This window comes from Patella vulgata, chromosome 1 (genome assembly GCF_932274485.2).
Source record: "Patella vulgata chromosome 1, xgPatVulg1.2, whole genome shotgun sequence".
Classification (NCBI taxonomy): domain Eukaryota; kingdom Metazoa; phylum Mollusca; class Gastropoda; family Patellidae; genus Patella; species Patella vulgata.
The window spans coordinates 32066996-32091377 of record NC_065879.2 but is presented as its reverse complement, the minus strand read 5'-3'; the positions used below and the strand labels follow the sequence as shown (position 1 = coordinate 32091377).

The 24382-nt window shown below is 34.2% G+C and overlaps 1 protein-coding gene across 3 annotated transcripts; it reads right to left on the bottom strand.

Moving 5' to 3' along the window:
• Window positions 1-41: 41 nt before the first annotated feature.
• Window positions 42-20835, bottom strand: LOC126828365 (serine/arginine repetitive matrix protein 1). 3 transcript variants are annotated; one of them, XM_050558122.2, is made up of 13 exons: window positions 20687-20835; window positions 18795-18870; window positions 16761-16868; window positions 12465-12562; window positions 11470-11631; window positions 10973-11214; window positions 9958-10084; window positions 8187-8230; window positions 6028-6160; window positions 5160-5240; window positions 4640-4729; window positions 2964-3167; window positions 42-1978 (listed from the first exon to the last, which is right to left on the bottom strand). In XM_050558122.2, exons 1-13 carry the CDS (start codon window positions 20767-20769, stop codon window positions 1816-1818), a joined length of 1611 nt encoding a protein of 536 aa, XP_050414079.1. In that variant the 5' UTR covers window positions 20770-20835; the 3' UTR covers window positions 42-1815. The 3 variants fall into 3 exon arrangements, with proteins under 3 accessions (XP_050414079.1, XP_050414089.1, XP_050414099.1); XM_050558132.2 differs by lacking the exon at window positions 4640-4729; XM_050558142.2 differs by lacking the exon at window positions 16761-16868.
• Between the last annotated feature and the right edge of the window lie 3547 nt (window positions 20836-24382).

Sequence of the window (24382 nt, the reverse complement as noted above, 5' to 3'; positions counted from 1 at the left end):
TAGTGTAGCCGCTGAAGTATAGATAAGAGACATAAAATAAGTACCCTAAATGAGCATATTTATTGGTAATAAAAAAAAAAAAAAAAATTCTAAACAAATACTTGACAATACTTACAGCCGTTAATCGTCATTTACATTTTTTGGGCAATCCATGTGCAAATTTATTATGGTACTCAAAATTATTTAATTAATTGTATACATTCAGATTAAAACCAGACCCATCAAAAGATTTGGGGTAAATTAGATGGTGAATGGCCTCAAACCAAAATGACCATAAAAACAATCCAATAATATACATGTATCTATCTAAAAGAGAAAGTTTGTTTGCAATAGGAAGCCAAGTAGTTGAACAGCTTCATGATGACCAGTTCTTTACAAGAAATTCAATGGTGCAATTTATTTTGTTTTTGATGCAGTATTTAATGATGATATTGATAACTGATCATTATTGCGTTGTTATGGATGGAGATCCTGTTTACTGTACATGCTTTGCAGAGGATGCGAAAGGTTGTGAGATTTTCAATTGATATTATATCTTTGTAAATACTGAACAGAATTCAACCAAATTTTTACTGATAACTACTTTCCCAATACTGTAGCTTGCAAGATATTAAAAGCCCCTCAAATGACGTTTAACAGCTTTTAAGAAAACAAAAGCCATAAGCTTACACATATATCACATAATAATACCATAAGGTTCTTCAATTGGTGATGTTCCTGCTCATCAACACCCACAGCACTGCTTCACATTTTGATTATTATGACAGTCAGATAATGCATTTAAAATAGAAAAACTACATATGATTTTCACATTTATAAATTTTTAAAAATTACAATATTTGAACAATCTAGGTTGTCTAGCGAGACTACTCAAGTAAATGATTAATCAAATTATAGAGAGAACATTGCAAAAAATATAATAAAACACATTTCAACCTCATGAAAGGCTTACCTTATTTACTCAAATTAAAATTAACAAAGTTGAAGGTCTAGATTTTACAGGGTGAGTATAGCCATACAAATATAAAACCAAAATGTAAATAAGAGTCTAAGTTTCAGTTAGTATAGTTGCTAAAATGTATTATATATCTAAAATAATTAAATTGTGTCCTATTGCTGACATAGTGACCTGATAAAAGTGACAAGAACAAGCTTATGAATATGGTTATCCAGACACTCTTGCATCAGTAAGTTTGGAAATTGGTCATCAATATTATTATAAAGATTTTCATGTAACTTTAGCCACTTTCATGCAACAAGAATACACATTCCAAAAGTCTTTCACACAAATTAATCACTTTTACAAAAGTCTAATTATGGTGAGCATTTTGTTCAAAGAAAATGAAGGTGAGTAAATAATTAAGGATATAGAATGGAACCACCATTAAGTTAGCAAATAAATACTATTTATAGATAACAATTACCATAGTTTATTACAATGCAATGTTTCAAGAAGATTTCAAGCATAAATAAATGAAATGAGCAAATTAAAAAAGATAATCAATATACATGTATATATATACAAAGAGATAATTACTAAATGGCATTCAAAGAACATCATTAATTTGATTGAGTTATCATGCTCACTAAATAAAAACTTGGGATCTTTCATAAAATGAATATGCCCATATTCGTTATTATAATGAAATAATTATTATGCACAAAGATTAATCTTGGATGGTAATGCATTTTGATAGCTAAAATTGTAATAGGTTATTCAAAGTTCAATATACTATAGGAAAAAGGACACCCCTGTAAGTCTGTATAAAATTTTATAAGTAACAATCTTTACATTCATTAAATTAAATCCTGAAGTTAGATGCTGGAAACTAACACTCTGTTGTTTGTAACTACTTTCATGGGTCCGCATCTAAGACTTGGATCAGGACCATTCCATCCTTGAGGTCCCATCCGCCTTTCAGTGTCGGGTCCTTGTCTCATATTTGGATCAGGCCCATTTGCAAGTTGTTCCCGGACTCTGCAAAATATAAAAAAAAACCGAATAAGATTGGGTTAAAGGTCTCTAACTCAATATCATCCAAAGTCTTCGACATTGAAAACACTAATAATTTGTCAATTTAAATCAACAAATCAACATTGATAGATGTTGTGATCTTACTGGGAAAAGATGGTACACATATGCCATTTGTAACAAGGTACTCGAAGGACGAGGCTAAACATATCCACGTGTCATGTCAAATAGTGACCCCATATTCTTATTTGGAGAGCATGTGCAATAAATTTGATCGATCTAGACTGGAATAACCAGACGCTAGATATTGTCATTCGATTGAGACGTCTGGCGTATTTCGCCAAAAATAAGAGTATTTGAAATTAAGAGTAAAAACGGAAATGATTGAATGTAAATCAGTTTATGTACATTCATATTACATGTATATGTGTTACGACCCATTTGTGTCAATTTCCAGGTCTCAAATACAGGGTTCCCGCGGCTTCGTCAAACATTTTTTCAAGGATATTCAAGGATAAATATACTCAAATTCAAGGATTTTCAAGGACATTTTTTAGCCTAAAGTTACTATTTTTCATCTTAAAAATAACCAAAACATTACCAACTATCGTTATAATCTCATATTTAAAAGGAATTGAAGACATTTGAAACAAAATTAAGGATCTCAACTGAAATTCAAGAATATTTTCCTGTTTCTGCGAAATTCAAGGATATTCAAGACCTTGAAAATGAAATTTTAAATTTAAGGATATTCAAGGATTTTCAAGGACCGCGGGAACCCTGAAATAGACCCTATTAGCGATTTAGCTCCTTTAATATTAACACAATACTTTGGCCACTTCTAAAAACTAGCATTTGTAGTTTTTGTACACAAGGACTTTTTCAACCATCTTTATCACACCACCAAGGAATTATACTGTTGAAATCCTGACCATTCTTTTCAGCCTAAATTTTTGAAACTAAAGATCAAAATTGAAATCAATATACATACCCTCTGAGACTGGGATCAGGACCAGAACGAAGCGTTGGATCAGGGCCCATAGGTTGTGTTCTATATATCGATTCGTAAACCTGTCCTGTTTGACGCTGGGTGACAATTGATCTAGTTGGTTTAGGTGTGACGTGTGTCCGAGATCTAGGTTGGCTAACAACAGGACCTTTAGCAAAGCCAGCTACTGGTTTAGGTGTTCTATTTCTAAAGATAAATAATATAAAATTATAAAAGTCATCCACCTTAAATGTTATCTAAATATTCATTTACCTACAGTTATCAGCTTCTGTCATCATAATAATGATAATAACTCTACTTTTGCTGAATTTTGATAGGCTTCATAAGTTTTATTAGATAATAAGCTTCCAAAAATTAAATCAGTAATAGAGAAACAAAATGTCATTAATGTTTGAGGTATAAAAAGGCTTCATATTATAAATAATTAGAGAATATCAACAATTACATTCTTGAATATATGTACAAAACATCAATATACAGTACTACTTTAACAAACATTACATTAAAACAATAAAGCAAAAAAAAACCCAACATAAATTGGGTTTGTGTTAAATGTCCTCGACCACCCAGATCCATTACTAGACAAGATGATCCTATCCCTTGAAGTTTATGGGTCCACTTACACTAATAGGTGTAAGGGTATCCTCCCCAAACTTAGACACCCATATCTTAAGAGTAAGACACATTAAAACAACCAAGGTGAATCCATTCGCTGTTTTTTTTTAGTTATTCAAAAAGTTTCATCATACCCATAGACTATAACTTGTATTATTTCAATATCATGCTTTATTAGTTACTAACAGTAAAAACTGACTTTGTTACTCAGACATTTTGCCTGGCTTGTGGTCTATAGACTTCAGCGGGTAATACATGAATATTTGCTACAATACATAAAAACATTAAAAAAAACCCCAATAGAACTGTAATGTTTCTACTTGCAAAAACTATATGGGAATATCAAGAAATGGATCTCTTTTAGTTTTTGCCTTTATGATTAAACTGAGTAGTGTATAAGATGAAAACAAATGAAATAAAAACCAAATATCCCGACAATAACAATCTCTTCACAATACCATCTACATTCAATATAACTGTCAAGGGTAATTTCCATGCCCTCTGATTGATATAACAGACTTCTAGGCATAAAATATAATAAATAAATAAAACATCCTTGAGGGAATATTTGAATTGATAAAAGTATTGTTTATGAATATTTTATGAAACTAATAATGATTCAAATTTGTCCTCTGCATGTGTTTTTAAAAACAATGTGAATGATGTGTAAGTGTAACTACTCTAACATTGTTCGTGGGTAGAATCTAATGAATATATCTATATATATTTTGCATAGCTACAAAAATGGCTTGCCACTCATTATCAAAAAACTTGAGTGCCACAAAGAAACTAAGTTGCATGCGAGTTGACAACACATAAAACATACAAGACTTCAGAGGACAACAATTACACAAGTCAGATACTCCAGAAGATGAATATTCTTAAAAGCGAGAAATTTCCATTGAAAAATGTAGATTTGAATTTTGAAACTTTAAACAAGATAAACTATAAATTGGATATGCAAAAATAATTGATCAATTATTGGAACAAATGTGTGTAAATTGAATATCCATGAGTCAATCCATTGGTTAACATAAAATAACCTTTCTGAATCTTCTAAGTTACTTTGACAACAAGTGGATGAAAGATGATTCAACATTTCATTGGTTGTCGTTACAAGTTGTTCGCTCATTCTGGAAAACGTCAAATGAATTAAAATTCACAACCAAAAAAAGAGATGACTTTTTGAATATTTATAGCTCTGTTTCCTACAGGGTGGTGAAAGCCTTTTTAAATCACAACAATAAGAATCCAATCTCTAGTTTCTATATTTTTATTTATATAACATTTTACAATAGCCATCAAAATTAGCGATGATAAATTGTTCATAGAAAAAAAACCCAACATTAACCATTGCTACAACTGCATATATGTTATTAATGAATGAATGAAATGCGCTAGTTTAGCTTTTGATCAATGTACTAATCTAGGCCCTAAAAAAGAATACATTCAGAAAACTGACAAAAATGGTGCTCCCATTAAAATATTTTATATGCACTTGTTATGTTTAATAAGACATTAGTAAAGATTAGAACTAAAGTACCAGTATTTATAATTACTTACTTAGTAACATGTTTAGCCTTCTGCTGTTGTTTTTTGACTGGAGATCTTTCAGATTGAGTAGTCTCCCTTGATGTAGCGGATCTAAATTAAAAGTGAAAATAATCTAACAATTCAAATACAGATAATTAAGTATTTCTTGCATCAGTGCAAGTTATCTTTATTAACTTAGCTTCTAGAGCGTCCACAAGATTTTTCAAAGTGATCAAGGGCAATAACTCTGGCAGAATTAATCCGAAATCGTTGAAAATCTATAAGCTTTTTCGTCTGATGACCTTCCACACTGTGTATAAACTTAAAGTTAATTGGATATTAACTTGAGCCTCTAGAGCGTCTGCAAGAGTGATCAAGGGCCATAACTCGGGCAGTAATGATTGCAAATCGTTGAAAATCAATAGCCTCCTTTCGTCTCATGACTTTAAACACTATGTATAAATTTAAAGTCAATCGGATATTAACTTTAGCTTTTTGAGCGTCCAAAAGTACCGGACGGGGGCGACGACCATGTACGACAACATTTCAATGCGGGTGTATAAAAATTAACGTCAAACACCCCCGGGGTGTTGGACTTCTCTCTTTAAAAAGCTCAGTGTGTATGTTTGCCTACGTAATTTGGAGACGATGATGGCATCATGCATTGTCAACTGTCAACTTTCCTTAACAGAAACCTGGATGCGACCCTGAAGTGACCTTGATCCTGACAGAGACAGCCATAAAACCAAATTTATTAATCTAGAGAAACAATTAAATACCAAAAGTAACTAACAGGTTATTAACACTATGTGTTCACTGGCTTCAAAACCAAAGATTTTGTACATATGACAGATCGTGAACACGATAGTTATTGATTACCATAAAAGATATGTCTTACCCAGGTTTCATTGGCATATTATCATCATCCATGGTAAAAGCTACAGGTTCTAAATCATTTGTAGCCAGTGGTACAGGACTTGTAATAGTTCTACTGGTACTGGCAGAACTTACAGTACTATGACTTGTAGATGCTGAAATATAACAACCCAATGTGGATACAGCAATATCAAATAATCACAAAGATTGGTTGCCTGGCAATGAAATATACGCCCACAGCAGCTAACACACTAAAATCTGATTAAGAGTAACAACTCATTAAACATACATTATGCAAGAGCTAAATCTGATTATTGCAAGTCTTTATGTAGGCTTCAGATGTCATAGAAATTATAAATTCGATCTTTATTTACACAACAAGCACAAAATCAACTCTGCAGACCCACGGATGGCTTGGATTCGGCTTGGATTTAAACAGGATTTCATTGATTGATTAAATTTTTAAATGGCGTCGTAAGCGGGGATGAACCGTTAAGTTGACGTCACACTCCCAGAAATTTTAGATCAAGGCTAAATGATAGAGTGTACGAATCGAGGCCGCATGTCAGTCAATACGGCCTTGATATTATGTTTTATGTTTAGTTGTGGTTAAAATGAGAGTTTGGATGTTGGCATTATACGCTCTTTTGTCACTTGCATTTACAGAAAAATTATGGAAATTGATAAACATCGCAGCTAACATCACCCCAGTTGAATTGCTATAATTATGCCTCATTGATTTGGTCCATTCCTTTAAAACTTTCGCTTCTTATCTATATATTAAAAGTCTTATTTTTAATTTGTAGTAAAGATAAATGTGATACGAATTGAATTGCAACCCCGTCTCAAACCGAATAGGCTAACGGTACCACAGCCATTGAAAACGTTACTTGATAATCGAGATTATGTAGGTGGAGTTAGCCTGCCAATCAAACGATCGGCTATTCTCGGAGACGGTGAAGAGAGAGTTGACTCCTATTTCTAGTCAAAAATTACAATGGCTTTGTTCAGAATAAAGTAATTTGACTGAAATTTTCAATATATTCTTCTTTTATCATCTATTTTTGAACTGTTAATAGCAAGAATGGCCAACTCTCTATTAAAATCTCCCATAATGTATCTTTAAGTAATAATCAGAAAATCATTAGAATTTGTTTGGCCCATGCTAAAGTTTAGTATACAAAACATTTAATATCATGGATTTAGCTGTTCGAATTATCAAAAATCATTGAAAATCATCTCAAGACCTTAAACTCTGTGTATCAATTTAAAGTCAATCGAAACGATTATATATAGGCATAAACACAGCATATAAATATAAAATCAATCAGATGATAACTATAGTCTCTAAAGCAACCATATGGTTTTTCAAAGTGTGCAAGGGTCATAATTCTGGCAGTAATTATCATAAATCATTGAAAATCAATAGATTTCTTCGTCTGAAGACTTTACACACTGTGTATAAATTTAAAGTCAATCGGATATTAACTTTAGCCTCTAGAGCATCCAAACTACTTTTCAAAGTGATCCAGGGCCATAACTATGACAGTAATTATTGGCAATCATTGAAAATCAATAAGCTTCTTCATCTCATGAGCTATAAACACTGTGTATATATTTAAAGTCAATCGGATATTAACTTTGCTTGTAGACGCCAGACGGACGGACAGGGGCAACGACAATATACAACCACATTTCAACGTGGGCCTATAAAAACCCTGCACTTCTATCCCATAGAAGTGTTAATATGCTTAAATAGCCAGTAGATGGTCCACAAACTTTTAAAAAGTGACCAAGAGGAATGATTTTTAAAAAAATTATCACATAAAGACTTTGTACCGGTATAAATAAATCGCAAGTCAATAGAAAAATAAAATTAGCATTTTGAGCATTCAGAAGCTTTTTTTAAAGTGGTCAAGAACCATAACTCTGGAAGTAATCGGAAATCATTGAAATGTGCTTCTGTGTATAAATTTCAAGTCTATCAATTAATGAATTTAGCTTCTATAGTGAGTGTCTAGACAGACAGATTGAAGTATAGACAGAGGTCTTTAATAAAATGATATATTTCTTTGTCTTTGGAATTAATATCGTTCAATAACTTGTGGAATGAGATTAGAAATGCAAGCTGACTTAGAGGCAATTAGATCAGAATTAATTTAGACAATCCAAAAGACTTACGTCTTGTGGTACTTTCTGTTGTAGATGGTCTAGAAGATTCACTTCTAAAATAACAAAAATATTTGAACAAATTATTATTAAGTGGAACAATAGATATGCATAACTTACTTTACAATAGACATAATCACTTTAATTAACCCGTTAAGCGTGACGTTTTTAAAACGTTAACTACCCCCATTGTGTAATTAATTTGATGAAGTGACGAAGAACTATGTACTATGTTCTAAGAATAGATTGGGGAAAATACCGCCAAGGCGTTATATTACGCCCTACACACAGTGAGTGGCAGTTGTCCAGGACGTAATATAACGTCCTACAAATGCTGCGATCATGGGAGAATTCCCAAGGGATTCCCCCAAGTGACGAACTATGTTCTAAGAATAGGTTGGGGAAAATACCTCCAAGGCGTTATATTACGCCCTACACACAGTGAGTGGCAGTTGTCCAGGACGTTATATAATGACCTACGCACTTAACGGGTTATAATGGAAATTTGGTATCGGGATGGTAAAACTGGTAATCCAAGCGTCACTATAGTAAAATTAGTGATCCGTATGGATGAACTGCTCTTAAACCGATAATGTATAATGTTTACTGACATGCTCCGTCAGTAAAAGTTAAATTGATATCATGATACATTGCTAGCATTTGACACTAAAAAAACATTCTCAATCACAGTGAATGATTGACCTAAATGCTGATCTTTTTGAAGTATCAAATTTTACACCATTGTCCATTAAACTCCTTGAAAACCAATAAAGAATATTTACAATCTATTGCATATTGTAAGTCATTAGCATCAATATTTCAATAATAGAGAATAGATTTGTCATTTATACTCTTCAAAAAAAGTAGGGGATATTCAGAAACAATACAAAACTGCAGAAATGCACTGCTGTTTTTATTAGAGGTAAACAGTGTATGTTAATAACAGGCCAATTGCCTACACATGAACATAAACAGTTTAAATATATGGGTGTCTTCTTAGCTGACGGACCCATTTCACTCGCAAAGAAATACACTGTCAGAAGTGAAAATGGACGTTTTTGATTTTTGTCTTAATAATGAGTAATTGCTCCACCAATCCTCAGACATTCAGCAATTCATCGTGGCATGCTCCTAATCAACCCTACAATCACGATTTGGTGCAATCTGACCCACTCCTCTTGCAGTGCCACGGCCAATTCCTGCAGTGTTTTGTCGGTTGACGTTGACGTTGACGAACACGTCTCCCGATCAAATTTTAAAAACGTAACACACTAAAGCAAAGATACGTTTAACAGTAAATCTTATGCAAGAACCGATAGGAAAGCAAACACGGATAGATAAACCAGCATGCAGCAGTTTTCATCAACCCTTCCTTGGAAGTGTCAAATTTGACAATGAACCCCTCCCATGTGTATGGTGTTATTGCGTGTCGCATGTGCAGCTGAGTGGTTATGTTGGAGCGATAAGTTCTTCATCTGTGAACATACTCTCAAAGCATGTCAAGTATCCATGACTATTTATCATATCACAACCTGCATAGGTATTTGCATTTCAACATCCCCTACTTTTTTTGAAGAGTATATTTTGTAACAAATCTTTTTTACTGAACAGCGAACACCTCAGTAATAGAGAATAGATTTGTCATATATTTTGTAAAAATCTATTTTACTGAACAGCGAACACCTTAGAGTACTAATGCTCCTTATGAATTGTTTGGGGGGTTTCATTTTACTTTAAAAATTTATATTAACAAAAATCTAGATATAATTAAAGAATTATCTACCCGATATCTTCTATTCCTGTATCAAGAACAGCCCTGGTACTATCTTCATTATATTCACATGCCTCTAAAGCCATACTCACCAGATAATCACCAATATGACTAAATTCGGCATTAAGTTTTCTTTTCACTGAAAAATATATTGTTGGTCACAAACACAAATTACACATACACCTTAAAGGCTCAATACCACTCTTGTTGTAACTGAATAATATGTCCCAATCTTAATTCTAGTCAACAAATTGTACTATTTTACAGTATTCCAATTAATTGATGATACAAATTTCTTCTTAACACACCTAATTTAAAAAATTGGAAAAATTCAACTAAATGATTTGAAAAGCCTGACGTAAAGCTTTTCAAATGTGACTTGGATTTAAAAACATTTTTGAACCCTCTGGACAAGTCAAATAGGATTTAATGGATAATTTACACAACAGGTACACATCTAGTACTTAGAATAAGGCTATTTTTTATTTTCTGGAGCTGTCAAGCCAGCAAGAGTGTTATTGTCCTTTTAAGATCCTGGTACAGTCAGCTTCTTGTCTGCAGAGCCCTGGAGCCAGTTCAGAATCTTCATCTGTCTACATTGGCTAAATGCATCATTAAAAGATCTCGAAAAAGCCAATGAGATCTGACAATCAATGGTAGGATAAGACATTTTTATCTTTGTTGGAAAATCCCTTAAAATCTATCTAACAGCAGCTGGACTCAAAATAAACAAAATGGGATCTTTGTGCATGAAGCTGCAGTAGAGGAATTATAACATCGATAAACTCCCGAAACGCATGTGTCTTTATATGCTAGAGATATAAACAAATTTAAATTCCCACCACATATGCCATCTCCACATAAGATCACCTTTTAAAGTCAAAATTGTTTAAGCTGGATTTATGACAGTTTGAAGTGGCAACATAAAACAACCATGGTTTACAAATCAAAATTTGGTAAAATTGATTGATAATTGTGCTGAAATGTTTATGTACTGTAAGTTGTTTTTCTCAAATATTACACTTACATCTTTCCTTCTCAGCCTCTGATACTCTAACTGGTTCCGGGTCAGGCTGACGAACTGGTGAAGGCTGGCGAGCTGGGCTGGCTGCTCTACGAGGAGAGGCATGTCTGCTAGGACTAGATGCTGTAGCAGAAGGGCTTAATGGTGTGTGACTTTGTGGCTTTGGGGAAGGACTTCGGTGTCTATCTGATCCAAACCCAAGATCTTTCAATTGACGAGCTGCATCGTTTTCGCTGTTTCCACAACTGTAAAAAATTTACATTCATAAATATGATGTCAAAATAATTTTGGCTTTCAACTGGAATATATTTCAATGGTCATTTAGATAATTAATATCCTAAAAATATTTGATTGTTACAAACTAAGACCGAAATATTGACAGGGTTAAAGGATCACTGAAAATATAACATTTAGAGGCTGTGTAATTACTGATAAATCCATCTTCTTGGTTTACATTTTAACCACACCCCTATGGTAAGTAGGAGCTGTATTTAACTTACGCTGTTAAAACATCAGGTATTAAATGTGATGCTTCAGGAAACTTTCTCTGTAATCTTAATGTAATATCATCATTTACATGTATATTAACAGCACTACTTCCAAGACATCTGTAACCATTATTTATTAAAGTTGACTTTGTTACTTCGAAATTGTTGTGGTATCTGGAATTCAAACAAGCAGCATGATGTTAAGATAAATTTCATAAGATGAGTCATTAACTTTAGCCTCCAGAGAGCATTCAAAATATTCCAGGGTGTGGGTATTGCTTTATACAGTTATGCATTGTTTGTATAGCTTTACGGTAATATGTTAAGCTGCACGTGTGACGTTGCACTGTGGGACAGATATGGTAGAATACTAGGGAAGACAACGTTCGTAATCTGTCACCGTTTGTTGGCCTTTACCATACATATCATGTGTGTCATGAACTGTTGACAACTGGTAATCTATTTGTCAGATGTTTGATATTATTATAATATACTTTTTCATTGATGACCATGTCGTTGATGTTGTTTGTTTGGCTAAAACCCTGCACGGGACTCAACTCTGCTAATAACAATAAGAAATCTTTGAATTTCTATTTCATTTGATTGACAACTTTGCCATACCAATGTAAACAATTTAAATTAGCCTATGAAGCATCCACAAGGAACTCTGCACATGACAAAAGTGAGGCTTATGTCCCTTTTTTTACACAATATGGTTTTTACATTATATGACATACATTTTGAACAGTGAGTGGCTCAGCCAGTAAGGTGCTAGCTCAGTCACCAGAAGGGACATGTTTCCTCAGAATTTTTTCAGTGTGGTTTTCTGTTGCCATTGGTGCAGGTTTGGATGGGGTTGTATGTTGGAGTACACATAAAGAACCCACAACAGTGGGAATTCGACTGTAGGTTGAATGGCTGTTGTCCACGCAAAATTTCATGGATTTTACACCCCAAGCTATCTCATTTTTACATTTTAAACATTCCTTTCAAATCATAATACTTACTTGACCAGTGTTGACTTTATCAGATCGGCACTACAATCAGGGAACATATTTCTTAATTTATTCACATGGACAGAATCAGCCTCAATAAACTGAGTTTCCTGTATAATTACAGTATATCAATTATCAGTAAGCCCATCTTTATCTGCATTTCAATATTCATAGCCAAACACTTTTTTGATACTTTAGTATGTAATAGCATGAACCAAAAGTAATATAAATGTACCAAAATATAGACCTATATGATTATGATGGGGTGACACGACAAAAGGAGGAAGAAAACAAACAGATGGGAAAGGTAGCAGGAATGAGGCACATATATTTTTTTTTTTTCGTGTAAATACATTTATTGCAGTGTTGCAATTATTTCATAAAATATACTAATGTCCAAAAGAAAGTATACACTGTGCATTTTGAGCTGCATCAACCAAAATCGTTTTTTCATGGTATACGGTATTTGGGTAGAATGTCAATTTGTTTCACATTTTTATTTTGCTTAGAAATGTTGAGTTTGGATGCAAAAGACAAACTCAGTAATGCTTTATCAAATGTTTTTAATCTAAACAAAACTTAGTCATACTTTTAGTGTGTATACTTTCTTTTGGACATCAGTATACATACGATACCATGCAATTCAACATAAATAATCCTAAGATCGAGACAATAAAACCTCAACATAAGCCGAACAGTAGCTTTTAAACTGAGCTAAAACAAATGATAACAACATTCAACTCATTTATAATTAAAGTCTCTGATCATCATCTGGGGGATTTTTAATCCTTTAAAAACTACATTGTGAAAGTTGAATCCCAAAATCAAATAGGAATGATGAATTGAAAATTTGTCAAGATTAGGAATCCTCTGCAGACTATATAAGCAGAATATCACCAAGAAAACCTAGAGCCACCTATAATATTCGTTAAAATCTTTTGATAGGCCATTTTTTATAAAATCTGATTACATCCAACATCTACAGTAAATTAATTTTTAAATGAAATAATCAATTTGAGGACAATTTAGCTTGAAACATTAGATGCTGTCTGCAATATGCAAATGACGATCAGTAGCTTTAACATACCTTACATACAGCGAGCAAATGTGAAAAAAAAACCCATTATCATTTTGGAGGTTTGTAATGGTATGTATACTAAGCAGCAAAAGAAACGTCAGGTTGGTATGTTACTCTGAATAGACGCATTGCATAAAACTTTTTTTTAATGTATATTTGTGACCACATCTCCAACTTTATCTGAGCAATAAGGCTCCTTCCCAAAAATAGAATTGAACCCAGGAAATGTTCTCAAAAACGCAACCTGACTTCTGAGATGGTAATGTGGTCTCCATGATTTTCATGTAACTCATGCTGCACGTGCTGTTCACCGGGACCAGCTCTATAAAATGCACCCCCATACCCGGTTGAATCATTCATAATACAATGTCAGCAGCATGCCATAAGACTCATGGGGAGGTCCAAGCATAATGGTTTGGGTTGGAATCGGCTGAACCTGAGAGTGGGTCCTGTGGTGTTCCAAAATCTTGGTCCAGGGAGAGGAGGCGACACCACAGCAATGCGCTACATCGATCAAGCTCTCAGACCCCACGTCATACCACATTTCGCAGGCCGTCGAAATGTTTTCCAGCATGACAATGCCCATGCCCACACCGACAGAGTTACTCAGGACTTTCTACAACAGAACAGTGTTAACGTTATGCACTGGCCAGCCCTTATTCAAGACTTAAACCCGATTGAACATCTTTGGAGATGAAATTCAGAGGAGACTTAATAACGTCGTACCAAGACCAAACAGCCGATGGATTGTGCCAGGCTTTTCTGAGAGTTTGGTTCCAGATGTCAATGGTGTTCAATCGTCTGGTCCACTCCATGTACAGACGCTGTTATTGACACTTGCGGTGGAGACACCAGATACTGATGTATAGACTATGTCCAGACTCTAAATCTTCTCGTAATGTCTTGGAATTGTGATGAATTAATCACTAATGTTTCAGCATACTCTTCACAAAAAATTGCTTTGATCCATTTAGTAAGTCGTTTTCTAGAATGATTAAAGTGCCTCTCTGATTTTGAAATCGTACTGGTGTTTTTTGGGGTTTTGTGCTGTTTAGTATATATATATTTATATATATAAACAAAAACCCCTAATAAATAGTGTTGCTATCATGCCACACAAGTTTTACGTACAGTTCTATTATTACTACTGGTAAACAAACAAACTTCACTTATAATGTGTGTTTCAAATTTTTCAGCAGTCTAAATCACTATTTTATAGTTCTTCTTGCCATGTGCGTTTAATAACAAACTGTGTCAATGAGCAGTCATTATGAATGTGACAACATGAAGATGACAGAACTTTGGAACTGACAATTCAAAATCAAGTATGCAAGTTTTATTTTAGATTAGTATTTTCGGATAACGATATATTCTGAATTTAGAAATATTTTGACATGTTAATTTCTTCACAACTGTTAGTTGAAGAGGTGATGAATATTTGTGTATCACAGAATAACAAATTAACATTCCATTCTACAATAATAACGGTTACGAATGAACATGAAGAAATGGATTTTGAAGCTTTTACCATTGTACAAATGATAATGAACAGATATAGATTATCTTTAAGAATTTACTAATAACCCACTGTGACTATTACAATTATCATCTATTAAAGATATTTTCCTAGAAAAGTATTTATTGGGTGGTTATTTCCAGTAAAAGTATGCCAATTTTGGTATATATGGAAAGTAGAAACATCCAATCTTATTAGAGAAATACTGGATTCCCTGAAAAACACCCATGGAGCGCATACAGGACAAAAATGTAAGGGTTTCCCTAACTGGCAACCCGACGATGTCTGCTCAAGTGACGTCAAGTGGCTGATCTCTCAACGTTAGTGATTGCTTGATGTATATGAAACTTGATGGTGAGCTGAAGCGCACAACAGTATCTGAGATATATATAACATGGAAAAACACGTGGGCAGTGGATAATCTGAGAATTTAATTGGGTTTGATATTTATGATAAATGGACAGCAATTAAAGACAACATTGTTTTGTATATGCAATGAGGGGGTTGGATAGCCGAATGGTTAGCGTCTGTCATTGAGTCAACTGGCGTGGTTTCAATTTCTTGGTTGTACGTGACAACGACAAGGAGTAGGGTCGTCTGTCCAACCTCGTGGGTTTTCTCTGGGTCCTTCGGTTTCTTCCCACTGCTAAAGACCCATACGCGCAAGAAATTTATTGAAATAAAATTGAGCCATATGTTAGTCCCAAGCTGACATAGTTTGTGTCGAGTGGACGTTAAACCCCATCTCTATCTCTATCTCTCTGTATATGTTCATAAGACCTGTCATTGAGTCAACAGGCGTGGTTTCGAATTCCCGGTTGTATGTGACAAGGAGTAGGGTTGTATGTCCAACCTCGTGGGTTTTCTCCGAGTCCTCTGATTTCCTCCCACTGCTAAAGACCCCTACGTGCAAGCGAATTATTGAAATAGAATTAAACCATGTGTTAGTCCCGAAATGACCTAGTTTGTGTCGAGTGTACATGTAACGAATTCTCCTTTGGTTTCGCACCCGTTGCTAGGTAGCGCATCAGCCAAGTCACGTGAGACATACAAGGTTTTGAGAAAGGTTTGAAGCAAAATTTTGATAGATTAATTAGTTTGAATACGTTTTTAGTCCAAATATATCATCAAATCACCCAGTTTGTATGTGGGAAGGTATCTTTAATTGAATATGGAGAATTATTACTTGTGAATGCAGCTGCAACAGTCTGATTGGAATTCAGGTTGGCATATAGTGGGATTTCTTTAAATTTAAGCTTTCTGTTACTCCAAATAATGGGGTACAAAATTCACATAAGGGCAAATGTGTCAGTTTTAATTCCTTAACTCTTAATTTCACATGACGAAGTAAGGTGTTTTTAGCTTTAGACTGTAAGAAATCCATAAGGTAGGCTAACCTCTGTATTCCATTTCAATCAAGAACTACTTTACTTTCGATAATGCTACACAAAAAAAAATATTGTTGTAGAACTATGTGAGAAACTGATTTACGGTGGCATTGTGCCCCAGCAATATTAAAATTGCTCCTCTGCCCACATGTAGCCAAATTTTCAATCCATCATATCTTTATAAATACTGAACAAAACTGACCAATTTTTGATAGATTTTCCTTTTCAAAGATTAATTTAAACTTTCACATTTGTTGTATTTTGAATGGGGATTCGAAATGTGTTAGTATGGAATATTAAAGTATGCATGTTGTTATGTATCATACCTTTTTCCTATAATGGTGTGAAGTACCACCTCTGCCTGTATGTCTTATATCTGATAGTGGGATTGCCTCACGTTCCTGGGGCTTTGAAGGTTCGGGTTGATTGAGTGCCTTAAAATAAATTATTATTATCAAACTATTTACAAAACAATTTTGTACTGGATAACATTTCTATACTGTTCTATAAAAAAACCTTTCATAAAAAGGTTGTCTGTCCTCTCTACATGCATAAGACTATAAAGAGTGTAAAATTTGTCTTAGCATGTTCTTCAATTTGGCAGAAAATCAGTCTTCCCAGTCCTTTTTTACATGTAAGACAACAAAAATGACAAAAACAATACAACATACTTAAAACATATGGTGACATTAATATTTCTTATACAATCAATATCATAAATATATCTATCCATTTAAAAACGAACCCAAATCAACTAGAGAAATATTTTTGGTGCTAAAAGCAATGTACAAGTGCCTAACCTGTGCACACATTTTTTACAAATTTTAAAGCATAGTAGTAATGTAATAATAAAAATCTGATACATAATTGCTAAGCTAAAGGATAAAAAGATTGATTATGAGGTAAGTGCTGATGATATGTGTAATGAAGCGCTATATAAATCGAACAATAATAATATGTATGTATGTAAAGATATCTGAAGACGAAACATGTATAAACCAAAAAAATTAAATATGCTCATCTTTAATTTTCAGAACCTACTATCACTGTAAAATCCATAGTATGGAGTATCGATCCTACAGCATTCATTACCCAGGGGTTCAGGGATTTTGTGAGAAATATATGGGTTGTCAGTAGCCGCTTAAACCTTTTAGTACCTGACCCACACGTCAGTCTTCCAAAACCTGGTCAGCAATATTCATAACGTGAGTATACCTTACTTGTATTGTCAGTAATTAAACAAACGTGAGTTAACTGAACAGATCACAAGCCAGGCATTTGCGGGAGAAATTGCAAAAGTGTGACTAATAAAGAAATCTTCACTATATTAACGCTACTGTTCACTATAAGTTAGACCGCCCGTTTTCTTTGATCTACAGTGTCATTCACTGTGATCAACATCAGTAGAGCATGAAATCATGAACTATATAAATTAATGTGGGGTATTTTTATAAATGTTAAGTATTGCTCAATTTGTAACTTTTCCATTAAATTGTCACTACATTCTGAATGAATTATTAAATTCTGACTAACAATTCTGAACTTAACATATAATTAATTTTGGTGAAAATACCTAATGCCTAAATCCATGGCTAAGAATAGTGTATAAATGTGATTTAAATAATACCCAAAACCATAAAGGACATGGTTACACAAGGAATTTTGGAAATCCATTAACAACAGTACGAGGAATTTTAAATGCCAAATGTCAGCAATTATTGATAACAGAATTTAGTTTAAAAAATATTTTATTCAATAAACTGAATCGGATTGAACAACAGGCAACACACCCCTGCTTACTTTTGTCGGAAAACATTGTTTGGCCAACAAATGTTAGCCAGTCTGTGATGGGCTTAACTGAACTAGGCCTGGACTATAGATGACATATTATGTAGCACTACAGATACACATACCAATCAGTATCTTCATATTAATTATCAGAATTATATACCATATGCGTAAGTTGGCGTACATTAATGTATTTTCTGGGGAATGTCTTGTTTTCATGAACCTCTCTATTAACCAATACACTATTCTTAGGCAAAGATGAAGGCATTAGGTATTTTTGCCAATACTTAATTTTATGTCAACTTCAAAATTGTTAGTATAACTACATGTATAGCATTGTAATCTAGAGTCTAAGTTCCACATATGTGACAACCTATAAAACATTTTACTCACAAGTTTCCATGTACATGTAGATCCTATACAAATCACCTTTTTTCCAAAAAGAAGGTTCTCATCACTCACATCAGAAATTCATTGATGAGATGAACTTCAAATTTATATTTGTTTAATATGAACATGTGGACACCATGCTAAATAAACAAAATGTTATCTACTCTAGGACTCAAATTTACCTGTTTGGCACCAGCATGTTGTGTTAATCTGGGATCAGTCCAGGTTGTAGTTTTAGTATAATGGTTGATAAAGAAACTGAAAAAGAAAAATAAACATTTTGTTAGGACAAACAAAAGTACCGGTACGATATTTGAAAGCTTAAATACACAACCTTCAGTAAAAAAATGATTTAGGACTGATTGAAGACTGACATCACCATTATGGACAAGGCGAATTTTCAATTACAATCAGAGCTATCGTATTCTAAAACACTCTCACTTCATTTGAATCAATTTTATCGGGTTCCAAAGTCACAACCTATCAAATTGCTTATCTCTGCTTAACCTGAAAGGTAGCCTATACAGAATAACACAAGACACAATTATATGGAAGACAAGTTACTTGAAAGATTTATTTCTGGCGACGTTTCGACGTGGGTTCTCTTGTCTTTATATAATTGTGTCATGTGTTATTCTCATCCAGTTACTAAATGTTGATTAAACAATTTAGCCAATACAGAGACAGAGGTTGTTTTCATATGGATAACTTATACAAATGAAATTACAATACTTCATGTAACTTCTGACCTGTGGAGAGTTCTACATTTAGAAACAGTTCTGAGGACTGTTACTGTATATATAGCAGTGTGAACAGAGCAATTTCTTGATAGACAACGGAAACAATGTGTGCACCATAATCCTGTAGGCACTATTAAAATTGTACCAGTGTCAATTGGATCAGTAGTTTTATATACCGTTCAGACGCTTTTTTTTTTAAACCAGTTCAAATTCACAAGTACTATAATCCAAACCAGTTTAACTATTCTGACCTCTTCGGTCAGAGGTTAGAGTTAACTACGCATGGGTAACTTCATATTCTTTATACAGTTCTCGCATGCTTTCGATAACGCACTGCCTGACCCCGATATTTTCCCAGGAATGTAACTTAATGCGTACTGCGCATGCTCAAAGCGTGCTGGAGCCTGGTTTTTTAAGCCAATCCGTTCAGACGGCCAAGATGAACCAGTTTAAAATAAAAAGCCTTCTCGAAGACAGGTCATGAGCTGGGGTTTTTAAACTGGTTTATTTGCCCCACATTTGCGTTCAGGCGACAAAGTTAAACTGGTTAAACGATCCTGGGGTTCTTAAACCAGTTCAACATAAAGTAGCCAAGTCTCTAATTCAGTATCATCCAAAGTCTTCAAATTTGAAAACACAAATTATTTGTCAATTTAAATCAACATTAAAGATGGGCTTCTGATATCCAATACAAAATAAACATTTTATCATTGGTGTACCGGTACCATAATACATTTCAGCGTCATTTGCAACAGTGACTCGAAGAACGTGGCAAGATATATTCTACAAGTCATGTCAAACGGTGACACTATGTTATTATCTGGAGAGCATGCGCAATAAATAGGCCTACTAATCGATGTAGAATGGATGCTAGAGATTGCCGTTCAATTTAGACTTCTGGCGTATTTCGCCGAACATCACTGATTAGAAATTACAGTAAAAACAGATTGAATGTAAATCAGTTTATAATATACAAAATATTATTTATATTATTGCGGTACATTATTAGGCTTATATGTGTTGCAATTATCATTGGCATTTGTGTCAATTTCTCTAGGTCCCAATTATTATAGATTTAGCTCCTTTAAGTGTCTGAACGGGCTGTTAGAGTACCTTTAAGAGTAATAAATATTTGCAATCTATGGCCACTATGGGTATTTCAAAATATGTCAATGATATTTCCCAATAGGCCTAATAGCAATTTAAATTTCTTCTTCAAGCTTGAGACGGCCCTTGGAATTATGATCTCTGGCTGTTCGAATGTTGCTATAATAACGCAATAGAAGGATAGACATTCACAAAAAAGTGTAAAAAAAACAAAAGCCACAACTTACTAAGCATTTTGACCAGGGTCCCATCTAGCTTCATACCCCGGAGGCAGGGGTTGATTTTGTTGAGGTGCAGGCCGAGCAGCCATATTTAATGTTTATGTTTATATGCTAAGAATCACGTGACACTTTATCGACTCATCGGGGTAGCCTCCCTTACAACTGCCAAACAAACCCTTTGACGGGCAGGTCCACTCCGTTCTTTTTTTCAGAACTTTTGAAAAGAAAGAGTAAAGTTTAGGGAATAATAATTAACTATATATATATGCATATAAAAAGAAAGAAAAAACAACAAAAAATGTTTTGTTTTATTCGAAATACAGGTTGTTTTGGGTAGTTTTAACATAGACTAGAACTGCGATGCAGTAATGACGGGTTTCACCGGTGCCACGTTACCCTTGAACTTATGTCACTCCCAGTGCCACTTTATCCCTGAACTTATGTCACTTCCGGTACCAATAAAACCTTTAAAGGGACAATAACACTCTTGCTGGCTTGACAGCTCCAGAAAATAACAATTATCCTTATTCTAAGTACTATAGCCTAGATGTGTTAGATATCCTACCTGTTGTGTAAATTATCCATTAAATCCTATTTTACTTGTCCAGAGGGTTCAAAAATATTTTTAAATCCAAGTCACATTTGAAAAGCTTTACGTCAGGCTTTTCAAATCATTTAGTTGAATTTTTCCATTTTTTTAAATTAGGTGTGTTAAGATGAAATTTGTATCATCAATTAATTGGAATATTGCAAAATAGTACAATTTGTTGACCAGAATAAAGATTTGGACATATTATTCAGTTACAACAAGAGTAGTATTGATCCTTTAAAGAGATTTCCACATAAACATTGCACACGTGTTACAAAATGAACGCAGAATCAACAAAATCCAGCAATTATTAATATCAACTCCATTATCATGTATTAGGCTACATAATATGTCAAAAAAGTGATCCTGACAAAATTTGTTACTAACTTACCGCTAAGTTAGCTGACTTTCTAATGGGAAATTAAAATGCGAAAAAAATCTAGAAAGTTTAATAGTCCTAACCAATTTTAATCTCTACTTGCACAGATAGTATTGTATTCTGTACTCAATTTTAAGTCTTCAGTCAAATCTGTCTTTGCTCTGTAACTTCATCAACGTTCATCCTTGTATAGTCGTTCGAATGGGATAAAAAAAAAAACAAGGTCCCGTGTACAGAATCGAAATGAAGTGGGGGTTACGGTGGCTCAGTCAGTAGGACGTTTGCTCTCTAACTTAATCAAAGTTCATCGGGAATTTTCTAGCGATGTCCACCCTTGTCAGTGGTGTAGGACGGAAGGCTAGACAAGGGACAATATGTACTCGTTCGAATGGAATAAAAAAAACGAGCTCCCTGGTCCGGAATCGAAATGAAGTTGGAGTTCGAATGAGATAAAAAAAAAAACCCAACAACTGAGGTCCCGTGTCAGGATTCTAAATGAAGTGAGAGGTACGGTGGCCCAGTGAGTAGGATGTTTACTCGCTAACTTCATCAAAGTTCATCGGGATTTTTTCTGGAGATGTCCACCCTTGTCAGTTGTGTAGGACGAAGGATGGAGGGCCTAGCAACGGACAACGTATAATCATCCGGATGGAACAAAAAAACAAGGTCCACATTAGCGTGGGGGGAAGGGGTGGGGTCTGTTATTGATTCAAGTGGCTCGGTTTCGATTCGCCACTTGAACGTGGCAAGGATTACGGTTGTCTCTCCAATCGTGTGGGTTTTCTCCGGGTCCTCCAGTTTCCCCCCCACTGCTAAAGACAACATAGAAGGCTTCTGAAAGTGTGCAGTCTAGTTAATTCTGTGAGATAAATAACATTTTGCCACCAAGGCTTATTTAGGTGGTTTTGATTCAGCCTGGACATACCCTTTGATTAATAAACCCCAAAAGTTTGTTCTTAATCCGGGTCATGAGAACTTTGCGGTGATATCTATATAAATAAAATAAAATTGTGTATGTTTGTATGTATGTATGTATATTTTTAAAACAATGAACCAAAAGATTATATCAAGGGATATTAATCTGAAAAGGCTGCCACGTGGATTTAGCCAATTCTAAATGGCTGTCTGTAATCTACCCCTCTATAATATCCCAGTTCACCCAACCCAAACCTATAGCTAATAACGCAATATTTCCATACCCAGTATTATCAAATGTTCACCCAATATCTTCAAATAGCTGCAAACTATTATAATTACTGCAACGAATAACCTCACATAAATAGCTGCATATCACCCAACAACTGCCCAATAAACTCCATATCAAATAGCAGCATATCCTTACAACTGCAAAGTATTAATAACCAATATCATCAAATAGCAGCATACACCAGTATATTTACTGCACGTATCTGCTATAATCTGCAATGAATAAGGAAATAAGGCTGTTCTTTGTATAATATTTTAATCATTAAATACCATTTTATGGGTGCGAAATCAAATAATTCTTACAATGTAAACCATAAATATCACATCAGTCTGATTTTAAATGATCTTGGGTTCTTTTTGTAGAATAACTATGTCAACCCCTCCATGGGTATCGTCAGGCGGTGGCAATAACAAAACGTTATTAAAGATGTCCCCGCTCTATATTTTTTTTTTCATGAAATTCAAATTAACTTTCAATAATTTAGCGCAAAAATGCGTTACCCGACGAGATAACGATTAGTCTGTAAAGGAATTCTAATTAACTACTAAACCTTCTACGCATGGCGCTACCTGACGAGGTAACGGGACACTTGGCGGTTAATTTCAATTTCGTTAAAAACAAATATTTTTATTAAAACATACACATATTTAAAAATGTTTCATATGAAAATATAAAGGTAACAAAATAATTAGTCTGTAAAGGAAGAATTCTAATTAACTGCCAAACATTCTACGCACAAGGGGCGCTACCTGACGAGGTAACGAGATACTTGGCAGTTAATTTTAATTCCTTTACAAACCAATATTTTATCAAAATAAATGTGCAAATGAGAATGATAAGGAAACGTGTTTGGAAATGAAATGATATATGAAATGAGGTTTAACGCTCTACTTTTCTGCTCCATCTGGGCTAATGAAGACGGACAGTCGGGCATGCATCATGGAGAAAATTTTGCCGGGACAGCCGTCTACTCTTATTTCGAGTTCCATCTATCAAGGGTTCTTTTACGTACACGCCATAGTACATAGTTCACATTTTCATTTCAATGATCACATTTTAACCCGACACCACGACAACCCAGCATCACGACAATTTAACCCTGACAGTATGACATTTTTGCGCGACATTACATTTCCTCAATTCATTTAGCTAAATAAATAAAACTAAGACAAATTAATTGATTCTGAATATTATGAACATATTAGCCCAGCTGTGAAATCTATTCTGGAAGCCATCCGTCGAAATTAGGGTCTGGTTAAGCTTGTGAAGGGTTCTTAAATTGCACCAATTACAGTGAAAAACGCGGACATATTCTTTCCATTGTTCATCACACGCACAAATCAATTTGTGTGTCAGTATGGTTGATGGATAGATTTATTTGGCACATTAGAAACTATAATTTGCAGGATGCTGGATCCAGAAATAAAATAAAACATGTCTTAAACTATTAACCCGCGTCGTTTTCTCCAAACATTGTGCCACTCCAACACAATCCAGGGCAAGTGGCTCTAATGATAACAAGTATAG

Excerpts from the sequence above, each read along its gene's own strand:
- LOC126828365 (XM_050558122.2), bottom strand. The coding sequence starts at position 20,769 with ATGGCTGCTCGGCCTGCACCTCAACAAAATCAACCCCTGCCTCCGGGG. Across the intron at positions 11,632-12,464 it reads ATAAAGTCAACACTGGTCAA|ATACCACAACAATTTCGAAG; the intron begins GTAAGTATTATG and ends TTTGAATTCCAG. Across the intron at positions 1,979-2,963 it reads CCTGATCCCAGTCTCAGAGG|AGTCCGGGAACAACTTGCAA; the intron begins GTATGTATATTG and ends TATATTTTGCAG.